Below are 19875 nucleotides of genomic sequence, written 5' to 3'. Positions count from 1 at the left end.
GTTCGTGTTCTCCGGTGAGGGGGAGGAAGACTCTTTTGTTACCACTCCGGCCTGCATGAACAATGCAGCGTGCACGATGCCCAGCTGAGTACAAAGGTCAAAGTGGGTCAAGCTGGCATTCTCTGACGACTGCTTTCGGGAGAAATCCGCCCTTTAACGTCACTTCGATTTTTGTCAGTATTTTTACGTTATACTATTGAAGATGACATATGCCCATGCCCACAAGGCCTTTGGGCAGTGCACAGGCCTTGTGTTGGGTAAACACCATGGTGTAAGGACAACAAACGGGTCTGAGCGCCCCCTATACACCAACTCATGTTTACAAACAAACCGGAGCGCCCCTAGCGGAAGCCACCGGCGCCGCGCATGCGCGATGGAGTGTGGGCAAGAAGCTCGCCGGCGCCCATAAACAAACCATTGAATTTTTTTATTATTATTTATTTATAACATACTGCAGACCAAGATGGTCCAAGCAGGAGTGAATAAGAAAGAGTTCATCACACACCGTGCATGACAATATGCAAGCAATACCTTCGACAGGAAGTACAAATAAAGATTTTTTATACAGAGCACAAAAAGCCACCACCAGCGGAAGGAAATGTAGCAGTGAAGACTTATGAAGTCATGAACTGGGAAGAAACGGATAACTGAGTGGGAAGAGAATTCCAGTAACTAATTGTCCTGGGGAAAAAAGAAAATTTAAAAAAATTGGTGCCATCAAAGTAAGATGCCAGTAAATGTGGCTGATAATGTCTGGTCTGTCTCGTTGTAACGGGTTGTAGTATGAGTGCCCATTAATAGAAAGCTCACCATTTGCAAGAAGATACAAGATCTTCAGCCTAACCTTTTTTTCTTATTTGTAAGCAGTGATAGAGTGCAGGCGAGCTGGTAATTAATCGACACCTTGTAAACCCTGAGATGGGGAACGATAAAAAACGGTCGAACACAACAAAATCTCAAACGCAGCTTTGTAACTGCACTTGCGTTATATAAATAACGCATATAAATAACGCAGCTGCGTTAGAGATTTTGTTGTGTTCGTCCGTTTTTTTATCGTTCCCCATCTCAGGGTTTACAAGGTGTCGCTTTTTTCTTCTTTCCTGAAACAAATCAATTTGGTTTATTTGCATTAGTGAGGAGGGAGAGTCGGATCGTTTTAATTTATCGTAAATGAAGCCACGGCCGGACTGGAGGCGCGCGATCTCTTTCTCTTCTCAAGGCCCGTGCGCACATTCGCGTTTGAGCGCGGTGCCTTCCGTAGCGGCAAGCGGACGCGTTGCGTTGCGAAGACCGCTTGCGCCAAACTTGTACGCACAGTTGCGTTGACACGCAGTCAACCGCAGTCAAGAGCCAGTAAGAACGCGCTATCGTCGCTAGTGGCTCACCAATAGTAAGCGAAATCCAAGGCAACATGGCGGCGCACGGTGACAGCGTCGAAGTATTCGATCTTGGGATAATCTCGCCGGCTTCCCCGACGTTTTGTTAACTTGAACCATCGCAGCCTTGGAAAATACAGTCCCCACCAATTACCCAAAACGAAAAAGCAAGCACTGCGACCGGCGAACCGGATACGTCTCGCCGAGTCGGCCGGGTGGGGCGAGTGAACACGTCACCGCCTCTCCTCTTTCGGCTTCTGATTGGTCGAACGCACCCGAACGCACCGCAACGCTTCGGAAAGTTGAGCGAGTCTCTACTTGCTTGCGTCGCACTACCGAGCGTTGCGGGAGGGCGCGCGTCGCTCCGCAAGCGACCGCGCCGGGCCGCAAGGACTCCGCAACGCACTCAAACGCGTTCAAACGCGAATGTGCGTATGGACCTTTACGGCCTTTGCAATTGGGGCAATCGCCACCTCCCGCCGCAATTCGCGGGGGGCGCTGTCACCTCACCCCCTGGCAAAGCCGCCCCTGGGCTACCCTCTGCCATTTGCACAGAGCGCGTCCGACAGTGTATCTCAGCGCTGTCGCAACTTGCGGCCGAGATTTTTATAGTCTTTGACACCTGATCCTTACGCTTAGGCCCTCAGCCACTATCTAACGCGCTTCTGATGAGCCCAAAACGGTGAATATTTGACGCACATCCCCGAGAGATTCGGGAGTAAAAAGTAGTAAGTAGAGACAGCAAATGCAATTGCGGAAAAACTATACTCGTCTTTACCTCCAGGACTTCTGCTGCAACTCAAGAACAGGAAGAGACGGACCCCTTGTACGAGGAGGAACTTTAAATGATAAATAATTCGTACACTCTCGTGAAATGTATGCCGGCCAGTCTATCTATTGGCGTGGTCTGCATCATCATTTCATAGGCTGCAGCTGCTCTAGACGAGGGTGTAGTAGCCTGTACAATTTTCGCACAGTGCATATACAGACTAAAGTGCTTCCTCGAGGGCTTGTGCACATATCCAGCTGATTTTTCGTTTCTGTTCGTGACCGTCTTTGCATGATTAATCCGAAGTGTTCTGAGGAACTTGTTGCAAAGTAAACCACTGCCAAAACAACAACCTAGGAAGCTTGAACACCAGCGCAAAGCAGGTGGAAGGGACTCTCCCAGTGGGGTGAAGTGGGGGTGAGGTGGTTGCGGCCCTGGCGGCAAGCGAGTGAACTACATGCGGAGAAAAAAATGCCATTGACTCCCGGGCGATTGCAAAGGCCGTAAGAAGAGAAAGAGAGCGCGCGCTTCCAGTCCGGCCGTGATAAAGCTGACTGCCCGCCTTTGAACTCGTTCTAGCTTATTTATATCTTCTTTGGTAAAGGGGTCCCATACAATGCTGGCGTATTCAAGCTTAGGTCTTACGAGTGAGTTGTACGCTAAATAATTTTACATTAGAGAGTGTATTCTGTAGTTTGTGCTTAATCAATCCAACCTTCCTAAAAGCAGCAGATATTATGTTGTCTATATGTTTAGACCAGCTCAAATGTTTGTCAAATGTCAGTCCAAGATACTTATAATTATCTACCTCAAAAACGTTATAGTTCCTTATTTTGTACTGAAAGGAAACGTTTTTTTTTTTTTGTTCGTGACTCTAAGAAAAAACAGTTTTCTTAATATTCAGGCTCATCTTCCATTGGTCGCACCAATCCTGTATAGAATTTAAACTCAAATTCAGTGGCAACTTGATCACTCGGACACTTTACTTCTTTAAACAACGCACAGTCATCCGCGAATAAACGGATGCTCACACCTGGGGCAACAATAGAAACAAAATCATTAATATATATAAAAAACAACCGCATCTCCACGTGGTGATTGATGCTGATTGGGGCGAAGCTCTGGTGGTGCTTGTCTGCGTAGTCCCTGAGCCGCAGCATGCCGAGCCTTTCGTTCGTTTTCATCCATGTCAGAAAGAGAATGTGTGGTATGGAACGTGGTTATATACGCATTTGACCGCAGCGCCCTCTCGTCTATAAACGTTGAGCCAATGCATGCAAAGTTTAAAGCGATTATATACGCATTTGGCCGCAGCGCCCTCTCCTGTATAGACGTTGAGCGGCTACATGCAACGTTTCATCCGTGATAGAAACCCCAGCTCTTGAGTTACTACCCCATCTCAGAGCCCCTTACTCGTCCCGGAGTCGTGGCCGAGTGGTTAAGGCGATGGACTAGAAATCCATTGGGGTCTCCCCGCACAGGTTCGAACCCTGCCAACTGCGCAAACATTTTTTTTTTCTCATCATTTTCGTTTTTGCCTTACACGAGCACGTGAGCTCACGAGCATGAGCATCAGCAAGATCGATGTGAGCAAGGACGACGGACGGACAAGGCTACCCTAAGGAGCATCGCCCCCAAAACAGTAATGGCCCCAGGACACTTCCTTGGGGTATTCCGAAAGTCACATCATGCATCTCTGAACAGCCGGCTCCAACCTCTACATACTGTTTACGGCCACGCAGATAAGAGCCAATCAATTTTAATATGGCTGAATCAAGGCCAATAGTTTGCAATTTCAGGAGTAGTTTTTCATGAGGTACTTTGTCAAGTCTTTCTGAAGTCGAGGAATAAAACATCCGTCTGTCCAGATTTGTCCAACGTGGAGGCGAATTCGCGTACTGTCGTAACAAGCTGAGTTACTGTTGAGTACCCATGCAATGCTGTCGGCGTCGGTGTGAGTCCCCCTGCCCTTTTTCGCGTTCGAATTGTTGATTCTACGTCCTCCTGGCGATGTCTGACTATCTTGAGCGGCGGCAGCAAATTACCGAGGCTCGTTACACCGCAAAACTTCGCGTGAATAATGTGACATGTGGCGATTCATTCCGCGTGGACGCCGCAGTATGTACGCTAAAGCCTGATTCGCATGCTGCGATTTCGCTCGCAATTTTCAGTCCCGACGCCGCTCGGGCTGCGAAAGCCTGAACCGTAGCTGAGATGATCGACGTCGATACTGAAAATCGCAAGCAGAATCGGACCAAGTGAATTAGGGATAACAAGTCGGTGATGGTCACTGATAACAATGATCAACATCTCCTTGTATCTACCGCTTACATCGAGCCTGCTTACCAACTGCTTACCAACCTTCAAATTTAGGTCTTTTGAGGTCTGCACTTACTTCTTATCGCAAATACCGGGTCTACATTTGGTCTACGGGCCGGCGTCGTCTAAGAGAGCAGACGTCAAGCAGAAACGTTTGAAAGAGCAGACGACAGTTAGAACGATCAGGCGGCCGTTTTGAAAGCGCACTGAACGTAGTCCGCAGGTGGTCCGTTCAACTTGACGGTTTTCCTGCATTCGTGTTGGAACGAAACAAATAAATCTGATGACGACTAGTATCCGCGAATTCGACCCAAAGTGCTTCCCGCCCAGGCAATCGTGGTCCGATGGCGTCTGGTTTTCAATTTTCACGGCACCTATCCACGTTCTCGGACAAACCGAGCATATGAAAACTGATCTTCAAACCTTTCTCGACTCTTTTGGTAGAGCCCCAGTCGCGGCGTTTTGACGAGAAGGCAGGTTTTGGTCAGGTTCCTTTCAAAACAACGCAGGAATGCACGTCTCACATGGGGACTTCTGTCCACAGCCCCAGACCGGGAGTGCGCCCGACGCGCCACCACGTGAGGTAACAGAGATGAGTTCCTGTGTAGCTTAATCTCCTCGCCAATAAGGTACGAAGGCTCGATGACCTCCAAGGAGGAACTGCAACAAAGAAAGCTGATCATGGAGTCACACCTTGACTACGTCGAGTCATTGAACCTGACACAACAGATATAATCTCATGCCAGCACCCCGCCCAACATCCCCAACCTCACTAGATAAGATATAATTCTAATCAAAATATCTATTTCTTTTTTCTTTTTTGTTTTAATAAACGTATTTTGCTACTACTAGCCGTCACAAGAGGTCGACTAGCGCAGTCAATCGCATTAGAGAACCTGAACATACGCTCCTCTCGCGGAGCAAATATCACAGTGGTTTCAATTTTTTTTTTTTTTACTTCAAATATTGCGGGAGAAGTGAAAGTCGCCCTTTCAGGGTACGCAACGGGTGCGACATGAGGCGTGGTTCAACGTACATGCGCTGTCGTAAATCCTTCGGAAGAGAGCGCGCGCGAGGACGCTTGGTCGTCATGGTCATCGTGTCGTCTGCTTGCTCACGGCCACTTTGTAACTGCACTCGCGTTATATAAGTAACGCATATAGAGATATCTAAGTGGCACATAAAATTCCCGAATGTTCAAAAATCTTTCTGCTCGTCATACTTCGGTGCAAGATCTACATTTGGCGAGCGCAACGCGAACGTGCACGTATGCTTCACCCCAAACCGGGCGCTCCTCAAGGCGGCTTCCCCACAAGCGCGAAAGTCAAATTTGGCGCATGTGAGCCCTTCTCCGCCAATGACGAGTTCGCGGCGGAAGGAAAACGAAGGCGATGCACGTGGATCGTCTATTTAGTTATACTCTAGATCACAATCAAATGCAGCTGTGTGAGCCAGCCTTCATAAAGGGATACTTCGGCGTTTTCGTCATGGTCCTTAATTTGCCTGAAAATTTGCTAAACACACCAAAAAAACATCGCTGAAATAGCACCCCAAATACTAGGCCAAAAGGTTTTTTTTTTCGAAGTTACTGAATTTAGAATTTTGGTCCTCGCCGCGCTTTTCAAACTTTACTGGCTAGAAGGAAGAAGTGATGGCAGCGGCAGGCAGGGTTTTCATACCTTGGGTCGTAGTGTTTGTTCCCACCTGATTACGAGCAGTTTCATGACGTAAAATGAATCCGTTGGAAGCTCGTTCCAGCACCCGCGCAGCTGCACGAAACAAACGCTCGGCATACTCCGTTCTTTAGACTTCCTGCTCGACCTGCAAGCCCGCCCACACTGACGTCACGGCACTGAAAAGCGCGTGAACATTTGAAAGTTAGTTTCGGCATCATTTCCATCGGCCGATTTCACAATAACTATGCTAAATTTCGCGATACTAGAGAGTTTTAGTAGATCGTTCCGATACCTCCGATAACGATACTATACGATACATGCACAAAGGCGGCGACGGAGTATCCGGTATGGTTATCGGACTCATCGGAACGATTTACTAAACCCTCCTCCTAAACAGCATAGCGGAAAGGTTCAAGGTCTGGGGATTCAAGCAAACACTGTCTAGGTAGTTAAAAAAACAAGTCGCTTAAACTGTTCCCCGCAGGGTGATCCGGGACTGGGCCCAGAACAGCCGTCGCGAGGTGGGTCCGTTCGAGGCGCGGCGCATGGACACGACGCGCTTCGTGGACCTCGAGCTGCGCCTGGGCTACCCCTACGTGTACCTGCACCAGGGACACTGCGAGCACCTGCTCGTCTTCTCCGACCTCAGGTGAATCCCTCGGAGTGGCTCGGGGAGGTCGAAGAAAACTTTAGCCAAATTAGGAAAGCGCCCGCAAACAAAGCTAGCAGTCGCAAAACTATACTCAGCCCACGCGGACAGACGGCCAACTCTAAAAAAAAGGAGCACTTAGCCTTGTTTGCGACTCTTCGAAAGACAGGAACCTTCTGCGCATGCGCAGTAGCAATAGCAGCGCCACCGCAGTGGTGCGATATCAGAGAGTTGAGTTGGTGTATGCAGACAGGTGGTTTTTACTTAGGATTTGCATATCTTTTGAACGACGTGAAAGCTACACTAACGCTGTTTGTGCAGGTGAGTTCCGGGGAGACATAATATAAGAGACTAATCGTAATGATGAGTCGGCTAATTAACTAGAATATTTTGATTAACTTTTTAATGGGTGAAAATAAACACATGGTTCCAATTAGAAACTGCCTGATCGTCATCGAAAACACTCGGTCAATTTTCGAAAGACTTGGAGCACGTATAGAAAGCACGGTGGAGCGCTAAAGTTGCCAGTCGTGCAGCAGGAGTAAGGCTATCGGTGCGATACCGCACCCGTGCTGTTTTTCTGTCTCTTACTATCTCTGCTTCGAATCGAATTGGTTCTATTTAAATCTCTGCTTCGAATTGAATTAAATTGGTTCTATTTAGATGCTAGGACTAGGTTAACAGGACGAAAGGCAGATTGATTCAGCCTGATGTTCACCCGTTTACACTGCTCAGCAGGCGAAGACAAAAACAAACATTAAAGAGGTACACGAAGATACAATAGCCCATCAATAACAATCAACACAGAATATTTTGTACAGACCTTACACAATCGTTAGTGCACTTGTTAACACTTTAGAAATAAGTGAACCGGGCAGCACAACTCATACGCAATGAAGATACAATCTAAAGTTATTTGCCCAACGTGACATGAAAGAAGGTACCGCTTTATACTATTTTTAAAGCTGGTGGTGTCAATTGGTGGTGTCAATTGTTCGTCCTAGACCAGTCTCACCGCTAGCCTTGGGCCTGTTGCACGAGTTGTAACTTGAGCGCTTCCCGGGCGCTCAAAGTTTCTCTGAAAATGTCTAATGATTAAGTGGTTTTCGATGACGCTCAGCGGGTTTGTAATTGGAACCCAATGCTTATTTTCACTAATTAAATAAATCTTAGCTGAGTCAATTACGAGCAGGGTACAGGAACTTCTCATATTCGTTTAGCGCTCTGCGCGTGACTCATTTGGCATTTTTGCAGCAGGTTGTGACGTAAATTTTTTCCGCGACATTTATCTTGCTGCAATATGCTAGTTTCGTAAACCAGTATCATCATCATCGTCGGTGCAGACAATAAAAGATGGCGTGTTATTGGAATAACGGCCACTGCTTCTGTTCTCGCATCCTTGACCGAAACATACGCTTGTCACCAAGCACGAAACTTACACACCTCATGCGCATCGTATCTCATGCATGAATACAACTCATGAGCATCGTACCGGCGTGTGACCCTGTATCACCAAAACCCCCATGCTAGGGTTCTACTGCACCGGCTAAACTTCTCACTTACAGCTGAGACACCAGACGTCCGTTGGGGCTGACTGACTTCCGGTTGCATAAACGTACACACAACACAACTGCTAACTGTTTGTACATAAAATGTATAAACTGTTGCACGAGATGAGCTATCGAAGAAAAATCCAGCACCTGCCTCGCGCGGCACTAAAATCGTATTCCTCGCACGGAACTAAAAGCACATCCTGCTCCTTGGTGAGAGAACCATTCTGCCAAAGGTCTATTCCAACGAGAATGCTCCAGACTAATTAATACTACCTGTCAAACACGTTCGAATGCGAGAGTCAAACGCGAGATGCCTGCGTTTCGTGTTTTAACGCTTTCGATGAGTCCAGTACATAAAGTTGTTGCAATAAACGCTAGAGGCTGAGCTGGCGCTAGTGTCTACGGTACTTGCGGTGGCAAATTGAAGCACACAGCAACCAGTCTACTTTTCCAGTCTTCCCGTTTTTTTCCTATGGGAAAACGTACGTGATATTTTTCTCTTCGCCAGGGAATAATAGAAATCAGCGTAGTTTCTTTACTCGTAACGGGTACTATATAGCTTTATTCACATTGTAATTTATTAGTTAATGTTTTTTTTTATTACTGAGCGATGTTCATGTTAGCAAAAATTGAGGCCAGCTCTATGTTGTACAGCATGATATTTCAATACAAGTTATAAATTCAAGCAAAAAGAGCAACTAAAAAGTGAGCAGGGTTTATTCAAGCTGTAATTATTTCTGATTATTCAAGCACATTTTGTTACTAATCCAGTAAATGTTCTTCGAACCATAACTCCATGCTTCGTTCTTGTCGTCTGTCTTGATTGTTTCATTTGGCATATATTAGCGTCATTCATACATTAGCATCATTTTAGTGTTTGTCAAGCTGATACACTCTGTGTAATTCATAGCATTGACTACATTCGTAAATACGTGCCCTATAATAGCAGTCTGTAACGTCAACACATACTATACATCTGCATCGGGCTATCTTAGCGCAGTGTTCGACGCCATGAATTCTAAAGAAAAATGCCCTAACTGACACATATTTTTGTACATGCGATTGTAAAACGTTCCAAACTTTTTATTCTGTCACAATACCAAGCGAAATTTGCTGTTATAATCGAGCGCGAAGAGAAAACGCATTTGCGTTTTCCCATAGGAATGCACTACCGGAAGTCAAATCTAAACTGGTTGCTGTCTACTTTAAAATGCAACAACACACTAGCGCCATCTGAACCTCCAGCGTTTATTGTAATAACACTATGGTGTAGTAATGTTTGACGTAGAAAAAAAAAAGTACAGTTTGTGGTTTTAGCGTTTTATCGAAACGCCAAAAAATGAATTCCTTTCAACTGTTTTGTTCGTGTTTTCTTTCATTACGCCTTAAAGCAACGTGAAGGTTCGGATAAGAATGCGACATAAAAAATAATCGATTTTGCTCGTGAGGGGCGTTGGTCCAAACTTGAGGGCTACATGCCTATTGTCCTTGCCAATAATCGTCTTCAGGTTGCTTCCATCCTGCTCACTCTGCTATGGCAGACTTCCCGAGCACGCGGTGTATTCTGCGAAATATCAGACGCCGTGCACAGCCCAGTGACTCGGCATATTTTCGTCAGGGTCATAAGCATTGGCATTTCCAAAAAAAGAAAGAAAAAACTGCTAAGCAACTTAGAAGTCCTCTGGACGACGTCATCGTTCGCAGATCCCAGCCCCAAGTGGCAGACAGTCAGACACGCTGAACTAAACAAGAGCCGCGCCACTGTAAGTGGCAGACGCGACCATCTTGGCTTCGCCGCGCGCTACAGTCACCCTCGTTGCGAAACGCTGCAATTCCAGCGTTCTCTCTCCTAAAGTGGCAAGAGTTGCTGGCCATTTTCTTCCAAATAAAAAGCCCTACCACCGATGCTTCCGGAGGAAACTCCCGATGCCCGCTTCGTACGCAGGATGCTCCACCCGGACGACAGCCAGAACCCACACGACTACCCGCTGCGGCTCAAGAGCTTTCCCTTTGGCAAGAGGGTGCTCTGCATGCTTTGCCACACCACCATCGCCAAGTAAGGCACAACGGGCTGAGAGTTGGTGCTTAAGCTGTAAGAGTATATTCGATTTCCCTGCACCTCCTGCACCGGTGCAGAAAAGTGCAAGGCTGTGTACTTCCAGTCGTATCTGAATACACATACCAGAAGTGCAGTCCTACAGTTTTCTGCACCGTTGCAGGTAAATCGACCGAAGATACTGCTGAGTCTATGGAACACCGGAGCCAGGACTATTGCAAGGAAGTTAACGGAGAAGAACGGGCTTTGGTAGTTGGTATTATAAACGAACCGGATCAGATGTTTCACCAACTGACAATACTTTTTTTAATTTTTTTTATGAACTTTTGAAGTAAGGAAATAATTTCTTCGAGGTTGACCACGGTCCACGGTGGACATCAGATAGAAAGTGTTGAGTGATAATTGAGGGTCTACCTGCACAAGGGTACAAGAGCGCCTTTTCAGTTCAACCCTGCCGGCCTAGAGTAAAAAGCCAGGCTCTCTTCCCGTGTAGTCCGGCCGTTGTTCAGCTCCAGTTCACATGGCCGCTTGTTCGGACTGAGTTGAGAGGTGAACGCTGCCGGGTTAACCAACTTTTCTCTATTCTTTTTTTGTACGATGTGTATTGCGTGTAAGAGAAGAGTAATGCGCGTGTTACAAATACTGCCAATAGGTGGATTCAGCAAGATTCCTCTGAACCTCTCGGCGTTCCTCTGCAGGTGGGTGACTTACGGGAACGAGCGGGTAACGGACGACCCCTTCTTCTTCTGCGACGTCTGCTTCCACTCGTATAACTACACGGCCGACAATAAGAAGATCGGACACTTCCGGGCCGAACCCTTCCTCGACTGGAACGCCGTGCTCTGAGCTCCCGTCCAACTGCAGCCCAAGCCTATGCTCGTCAAGCGAGAGCCGAGCGGTTCCAGTATACGCGTGTGGTACCTCGTAATCGGTGCCGTACGAATCCACCGAGCCATGCGGGTTCTGCTAGCTAGGTGGCGCAAGCTTCTGCCCGATTCGAAAGGCGTTGGTGGTTCGTAAGTCAATAAAAATACACACCGTCAGATGTATCTTTCAAGCCTTCCTACGCTGCTCAACAGGAACGTTGCGAAATGCAAGCTACTCCTCCCACAACACCCTCCAAGTTTTTTTTGTCTTCTTTTTCCTTCTTTGCACGCACAGAGGCGCGACGTGCAAATAGTTTAAATAATAATAATAATAATAATAATAATTTTACTGCAAATGCACAAAACGTATGTTAAGTCTGAAATGCCTAAGCCACATTGGGCTTGACTGGCAGCGCCTTAAAATCATTGAAACCATGCCGTTTGCAAAAGGAAACATGTAAAATAAAATCCACACAAAGAAATCAGAATAACAAAAGCAAACTAGTGAGCACTTCACGATCTAAGATTTCTCAGGGCTTTCTTGAGCTTGTATGTTGTTCTTAAATTTAGAATGCTTCACTAATGAAATTCGTTGTGCAACCAGATCGTAACATTGCGCAACACCGTTCACAAACGGGACATAGCGTTTTTTGGGTTTTTTTTTTTTTTTTGCTTCTCATTTTACTTTGAACGAGTAAAGGCGAGTATTAATTTTTTCCCGCTTAGGTTAATGTTCCAAGTGAGCACTCCCCACCGCACAGGCACGATGCTTGGAACGTGCGTCTCCGACTGCAGTGCTGCCACAAGGTGGAGAAAGATGTGTCAAGAAAGTTTGTTAAAAAATCTGGATATTTCTGTAGATATCAGAAGGGCAAAATTTAATATTATTTCTCTCAAAGTGTCTCAAAAAGTTTACTTCGATTTGCGGCTTACTTTGTGTAAACCTATTTGGATTACCAGCTTTCTTTGGATATAAAACGTGAGAATTTGTGAACATATTAGTCTGTTGACTATAGGTGACGCAAGTTAAGGGCGGTTCAAACAGACTCGGAATACGGAACCCGGGAGCCGGAACCCGTACTGACGTAATCACTTCCGGCTCCCGTTTACGGGAGCTGACGTCACGGTTTGATTTGAACGGCGCGCGGCGCGGGCAGCCGGGCAGCGCGGGTCTCCGTATAGACCTTTTCACCCTCCACCGCATGGGCGCTGCCATCTTGGAATCACGTGATGCGGCCGCCATTAGGTTGCTTCAGCTTGTTGCTCCGCTCTCCCGTCCGCGCCTTGGCGGATGCGTTGAATTCGTGTTTTTCGTCGCGTTTCACCGCGTCTCTTGCCTTACTCCGTAAAGTGTCGTCCGATACTTATACTTACCATGCAATTGCATGACATCATTATGCGCGCAACTTCTGTAGTTGATTTTGTAACACGTTTTGAATATTTTTTACCGTCGGCGTTCGGGATACGTGTGAAAAGGTTTTATAGGAACAGGAATCAGCGTGAGCACTTGCACACATTGAATACATATATAACTTGAAGAGAGCCTATACCAATAACTTATGAGAACTGAGGTTTGGTTACTAATAAGGGCGGAACATTTGCAATAGAAAACCAAATGTTCTTATATATATGAGTGCGCATTGGTGTCAAGGAAGGAAATAAAAACACTCAGCGTAATTGGCCAAGGGTTTTTTTCTGAAAGCATGGTGTTTTGTAGTTACAACAGATCGAAAACGGTTTCTTTTGATTACACTAGGGAACTTGTGGACAAGACGCGGGAACAAACATTTAGTTTGAATTATTTTTTATGCTAGGAATAATGGTACCTTAACAATAGGCAACTTGTTTGTTCGCAATATCACACCTACATCTGTTTTACCTTCTTAATCGCGTGTGTGATATAAGCATTCGCTTTATCGATTTATTTAGAAATTTTACGGAATTGTATATCGTGCTTGGTCCCATGTCCATAGTCTTTCAGTTGCTTGAGTCATTTTTTTAAATATAACTTGCAGTTTCAAATAATTTATTTCAACACAAATATTTGAACTTCCCGCGTACGAAACTGTCATAGACAGCTTGATAGTGCCTATGATTTACAAAATGCTACGCCGAAAAGAATCGTTCTGCATGAAAATCACCCGAGTGCAGCCGGTTGTCGACGGCGAATAGGGATTTACTTTCAGTAGCTGCCGACGTCAAAATGTGCAAAGCGCATCCCTTCAAATCAGTGAACAACTTTCTACACAGGTCCATTGAGTGGCGCCTGGCATTCGACTTGAACCAAACTTATCGAAGATCGATGATTTCTTTTGTGCTCTCCAATTTCATTCGGCAAATTTTACGGAAGATGAATATCAAACATTATTTGAAGTCTGGCATTCACCATTCTCATACATTGAGAACGTCGTAAGCAAATGTCCTTATAACAAAAAGTTTATTTCATAAGGCCAATATTTTGAAATGCTGTAAATGAGTACTTTAGCTAAAAAAATTTTCCAGTCAGCCTAGGCTGGTCTATTAATATATGTCTCAAGCGCTTAATTTCTTTAAATAAAACAGACCGAGACCATATCACTTTTTTATAATGTCTACGTGATTATATGAAATTTTTCTAGTCATTATAAAAGACGTTTCGAGTCTCGAAGTTAGAAAAGATTGAGGTACGGAAACCAAACATCGAACAGTAAAGTCGTCAGTTCATCTGTTCTTGGTGACTCAGCAGATTGTTGATCATGCTGTCGACCAGCTTTTTCACTAAGCACTGATGCAATATAGTCTGTTGCAATATAAGATGATCAGTTCAATATCTGACTTGAGAGCGAGCTATCTACCTTCCGCACCGCTCGGTGCACGCACAGCCAAAGCACGGCGGCAGGCAACGAGCGCACGCTGGAGGCGGTGCTTGTCCTGCTTTTTATTTTATTTTTTTTTCTTAAAATTAGTGTCCGCGGGTACGGCCGTGGACAATGGTGCTCCTCCCTGTGCATCAGTGCAGTTGTTTCACCGCCGAACCTGGCCGAAGTTAACGATGGACGGAATCAGACGCACATAGTGTTCGTAAAACAAGATCGCAATTTACGCTCGAAACCACTTCGTGGTTTCCCAAGTGGCTCAATACTATTGTTTCATTCGCTGTGTGCTACTAGAAAGAAATTCATATCGCGAAATTAATCGAAAGTGACATGAAACAGCATCACAACCGCGTGCGCGTTGAAACCGAAACCGACCAAATTGAAGCAACCTAATGGCGGCGAGTGCGCCAGCGCCCTCTACCCGCCGGTCAGGCGACTACTGAAATGAAAAGGTCTATAGGTTGTTTTCATATGACGTGAATCCGCCATTTTGTTGTTAGTTTATTTTTTCAAACAAATTCACTAATGTGAAGGATTACATCGCAACCTGTTGAGGAGATGCCAGCATGGTAAGACTTGTAATCTTCTGTGCTCTACGCATTTAAGGGGTCATGCAAATCCTTGGGATACTTGCCTTCTGCACACGCTAAATAGCTCAAAACAACAAAATGGGGGATAAAATTACGTCAGTGAAAACTCCCTATACGGTAGCTGACGTCACGGCGGCTCCCCAGGCAGCCAATCAGCGGCTGTCGTCAAGCCGGGTCGTCGCCCGGGCGGCCCGGACGCGCGGCGCGCTCTGTCTCTCGCTTTGTTTCGTGATGGCGTCGCCTCGGCAGGATCCCGGCTACGAAGCTCGAATTGCCTCACTTATGAACCTTTGTGTAGTGAGGTGCGTCACAAATGCAAGAACTATCACCTGGCGTCGGCTGACTACTTTCGCGGCTGCGTGTGAGCAGTACCTACGGAGCGTGAAGAAACAGAAGAAGCGAAAGGCCGTCCGCGAGCTCCTGAAGCCTCGAAAAATGCTCGACGAGTATGCCACCATCGTGAGACTACAGTCCTACAGTGTTGTGAGACAGATGTTCGAAGACTCCGACGGCCGGGAATTCTTCGAGTGCTTCCGAATGTCACGAGCCAGGTAGGGTGTGCTGCTTTTTATTTTGGATTATTTTTATGTTATATATCAAGTGGCGTTCCACATGGGCCCGCGCGTCGCTCGCAGGAATACTCACCTGGAGCGTGCGCTCCCGCAGTGAAAGCACGTCGTCGTGTTTCTTCCACCCAGTCTCAGGTGGTAAAAAATGGTGAACTTACACCAGCTCGCCTGCGCCCTAACTGTTTTTTCATTACGTTTATATCATTTTTAACGCGGCAGGATCACGAGAGCAGCTTTCGTAACAGTCACATGCTTGTCAAATTTTACTGCTCTGTGCTATAAAAGAAATAGCAATGGCATCCACATGTGCAGCTCGTATACGACACACTCTTTCGGTCCACTAAATTTGGTCACGGTGTTGTGCTCCTTTGAGTGCATGTATGAGGGAAGCCCGTTGTGCTTCCTTGTCCTTTGTGCTAGCTAGGATGTGTGCTTACAAGCTGCTTATGAGTGAACTCTGCACGAAAGCTCGAGCTGCAGAACCCAGGGATCTTGGGTTCAATCCCCACCCCTGCCCGTTTCGATCTGGATGAGCATCGTACCAGCAGACGTTCGCGTTTCACTACTGCGTGACGGGTGTTAAAGACCCTAGGCTAGCGGTCGTACAGTACTGCCTAAAAAGTGGTCTACAGCGCGTACCAGTGTCGTTGACCTTTTTAACATTTTAAGTGTCGGATGTAGCTCGCACGCACAATGGTTGCAGCTGGGCACGTAGCCAGGATTTTGTTTCGGGGGGGGGGGGGGGGGGGGGGGGGGAGGAGATTTTGTCGGTCGCAGAGTGCCCGAGGCTGGTAAAACATTGTGTATAAAAAAAAAGAAAATGAGCAAATGAATTGCTTCATTACAATTGTAGTGAACAAGCATGCCCTCAAAGCTTGAAGCTTAGCACATTTGCTTATTAATAACCTCCCACTGCCATTCCGGTCTCTTTGCAGCCAGCAGGCCAACCACTGCCTGCCTCTACAAACGGCCTTTCTAAAGGCCACTCATATTTGCATTGAAGATGCCGTTTCATAGGGTTGCAACCACCTCCCGTGTCTCCGAAACCGTGTCAATAAATTATTAAAAGCAGTATCGAGTTCTTTCACTTGTCCCGGTCCCTGTGGTCGCTACGATACCTGTCGTAGATCGAGGGGTACCGCTGAACTACCTAACTAATCCATAGGCTTTCTCGGGTACGGCAAACGCAGCGGCACTTTTCTTTGCAGCTTGAGCTGCTTGCCTCGCGTCGGAGACGGGCGGGAAGTTCATCGCCGGAGCTTTCCTTGCAAGCAAGCACGGAGCGACTGAGGCATTCGCACGCGGAACCACGTGAACGCTGGTGGCAAGAAAAGCGGAGGAGGGAAGCGCGCTGCGCTGATTGGCCGCGGAGAAAATACGAAAACCTACGTCACGACCCGGGCAGGAAAAAGTTGAAGAAATTTCAACTCTTCAATCCGGGAGCCGGAAGCCGTAATTACGTCACCACCCGTACGGAGGGGGCGCTGACGTCACTACGGGTTCCGGCTCCCGTCTCTGCATTCCGGGTCTGTTTGAACCGGGCTTTACCGTCTTCTTGCAGCTCCATTGCACTAATCACTGAAGTCTGCGTGCAGCTGGCGCTACGAGCAGATGGGACCAATCTAGCAGTGTAGAAAACAAAACAATGATATTTTTAAACATTTGTGTGTGCTTTATTACCCGGTTAATCCAAAAAAAGAACAGTGAGTGCGCCGCAAATAACTTTCAGCCTTGTACAGTGCTCTGACCTACGAGGAAACGAAGATTAGAAACTATGTGGCTAAATATCGGTTGCCATGGAGCTGAATGAGCGATCATATGAATTCAATGAACTCTTGGGTTGCGCTAGTTTCCTAAAAAAATATATTATGAAATGGTTCATTACATTAAACTCAACATTATAACGTGTTGAATACAGAATTAATGTAGCAGCTCACTAAAACCATTAAAGAGCGCTTGAGGTGTAAAGAAATTCACCTGGGACAATTTTGTCCGCGTTTACACTTAGGACCATTTGGTTCGGGACCATTTCAACCACATCATTAGCAACCACACGGATATTCATTTTTAAATTAAACATACAAGGTGTGTGCTCATTTTGCTTTGGTGAAATAGTATTGCTTATGTAGTTTTGTTCCCTTTCATTTGTATTTTGTTCGATGCTTCTCTACGTGCGAACACCCCGGACCAGACAAGCATCGTTTTGGAAACTGCCCGGTGTCCTCAGCATAAATTTTTGTAAATAAAATTATTTAATGCACCTGATTTCAAAGAGATTCCGCCATATTATAGGTGCGCGACTGAGTAGGAGATTGGGTGGCTAGAAAGTCGTGCACGGAGTGCTGCGTGAGTACTCGACTTCGAGTCAAGTTTGAGCCGAACGTTGACGCAAATCACGGTGTCCAATCTGTGACCAGCGTTGGCCTTCGCTGATAACGACGTCTCTATCAGCAACAAGACTTTGTTATCTAGAAGGTGTTGAGAAAAGCGACGCCCCGAACACACAAGAAAGGGTCGGGGTGTCATGATTTGGGAAAAGAAAAGGAAGAAAGAGAAGGGAAGAGAAAGAAGAGCGGTATCGCGGGTGCGAAGGGATTCGAAGCTGAACGAAGAGCCGCGACGGTTGGCTGCTCGAAGGGTGCGCTACCCGGCTCCGTCCCGGCGTCAGTGTGGTCGACGTAACCGGCTTCGTCCCGGCCCCAACGCGCTGAGAATCAACGCGCCTGGCTCCGTCCAGGCTGCAGGGAAGCTGAACCTCAACGTAACCGGCTTCAGCACGGTGACCAGGATCGCTAGGTTGGACATTTGAGAAAAGGTACATGGAAGTGACGTAATGCAAAGGAGGAGCGTATCCTAGCAACACTCACGTGGCGGCTCTGCCCACTTTGACGCCGCTACGTCATCGCAAACTTGACACCCGTCACCCGTTTCAGCGACGTCCGGAGCCAACCACCGACGAGCGGAAGTAGCTACGCATTCCCTGAGGCGTCCCTACGCGCGGGATACGGGGTAGGATTTACTACGACGCGGGGAGCAGTTCCCGCGTTTAGCGAAGGAACGGCAACCAATCCTGTCCGTCGCTGGCCGTCGCATCTGTTCTAGTACAGGTAAAAGTATTGAAAAACAATCAAAACCTTTTGGGCGTTGTTAAAACAAACCGCTTTTTTGTACCCTTTTGCAATACATTTAAGAATTAATTGGAGAGAAAGTTGTTCCAATATTATGCGGGATGTGCGCTACGCGGCTTCTTCAAACCAAAATTTCGAACCACGAGGAGCCGGGTGTGCCGGGGGCAGCGGAGGGGTCGGCGGAACCAACGGGGAGAGCGCGAGTGACGGCTGCTTTAGTCAGAAACAATTTTTTTATCTTTCGAAAACTTGCTATTTTTGTGCTCAAATAAGAATGTTTGGCGCAACATCTGTGATAATTCTTTCAAAGTGGTCCAGTGTTAATATGGTGGTATGCTAGTCAGAGAATATATATATTTTTTTTTCCTTTCGAAATTTAACTATTGTGCTCAAATAAGACCAGAGTGTTCAACAAGATATCTGTGATATATACTTAAGATTGCCCAATTGCTTACATGGTTCCAGTCGATGCTCAGTTTTACTTTCAAGATTGAAATATTACATTCCATGTTATCACACTTTTATTCATGAAGTCACAGGTTTTCTTTAATAAGCAATTTTCAGAACAAACTACACGTGCACTGTCGTGAGATAACACAATCACCTAACTTTGATGAAGTACCATAAAAGAGATAATAAAATGGAGCAGAAGGCAAGACGCTTTGAAGCATTTGTAAAATGAAACAATGTCCATGACAACAATATCCCTGGTTCAATCAGCAACTAAGAAAGCAATCTCTGCAAAAGCAAGCATTTCTTTCTAGAGGTAGTCTAAATTACTTTTGTGTTCTTTGCAGGGGCAATCCAGATGACCTGTTGGTCTGGCAACTAAACCTCCGAACCTTTTCTGTCACTGTCGACTGCGTCTCGTGCCTTCTGCTCATAAAAATTAAAAAAAAAAGGCTGTATCGATTTCACCGCGATGCACTCGACACGTATCCGGAGGCAGCACGCTGGCTGTGCGACGAACTTCACAAGGTGTAGGAGCTGAAGAGAGTATGTAGCTTGTGGACGGCCATGACTGTGGAGCAGGAAGCGAAGTGTGCACTTTACGGCTTCCACGGGGAGGGCTTCACTGAGGGCAAGGATGTGACGGGGTCCTTGGTGGTCAGGACCTCAGTCGTGGTGGCGAGAGGTTCCCTGTCGCTGGCGGCGTCCGTGCTGGGCACCACCGCAGCGAGGGCGCTGAGGGGCTTCCCGACGGTGTCCCTGGTGGTCGGGACTACCGTCGTGGCGGCGGACCCCTTGCGTGTGGCGCTCCGCACGGGCACGTCTGCGGCGGGTTCCGAACCGGGCGACAAGGCGCTGCCTCAGAGCCTTCCCCCTGTCCGAGAGGCCGACCGGAAGGCCGACCGGAGGGCCGGCAGGAGCCAGCCTCTCGGGAGCCGACGCTGACCTCTCCGAGCTCGGCTCAGAACCGTCCGAGCTCTGCTCAGACTCCAACTCTGACTCTTCAGGGTCGGAGTCTG

General features: G+C 47.0%; 1 protein-coding gene across 1 annotated transcript in view; it reads left to right on the top strand.

Annotated features, from left to right (window-relative positions):
- The window catches only part of LOC8039860 (snRNA-activating protein complex subunit 3), a 110126-nt gene extending 98660 nt beyond the window's left edge, over positions 1-11466 (top strand). Inside the window, exons 7-9 of the mRNA XM_040211467.1 lie at positions 6625-6789; positions 10288-10398; positions 11097-11466. Coding sequence (XP_040067401.1) covers positions 6625-6789; positions 10288-10398; positions 11097-11244 — 424 coding nt within the window. The 3' untranslated portion in view covers positions 11245-11466. The remainder of the gene's footprint in view (positions 1-6624; positions 6790-10287; positions 10399-11096) is intronic.
- Positions 11467-19875: the final 8409 nt, after the last annotated feature.

The sequence above is a fragment of the Ixodes scapularis genome, unplaced genomic scaffold (genome assembly GCF_016920785.2).
Source record: "Ixodes scapularis isolate PalLabHiFi unplaced genomic scaffold, ASM1692078v2 PGA_scaffold11__112_contigs__length_91849675, whole genome shotgun sequence".
Lineage (NCBI taxonomy): Eukaryota > Metazoa > Arthropoda > Arachnida > Ixodida > Ixodidae > Ixodes > Ixodes scapularis.
This window is presented reverse-complemented; position numbering and strand designations above follow the sequence as displayed.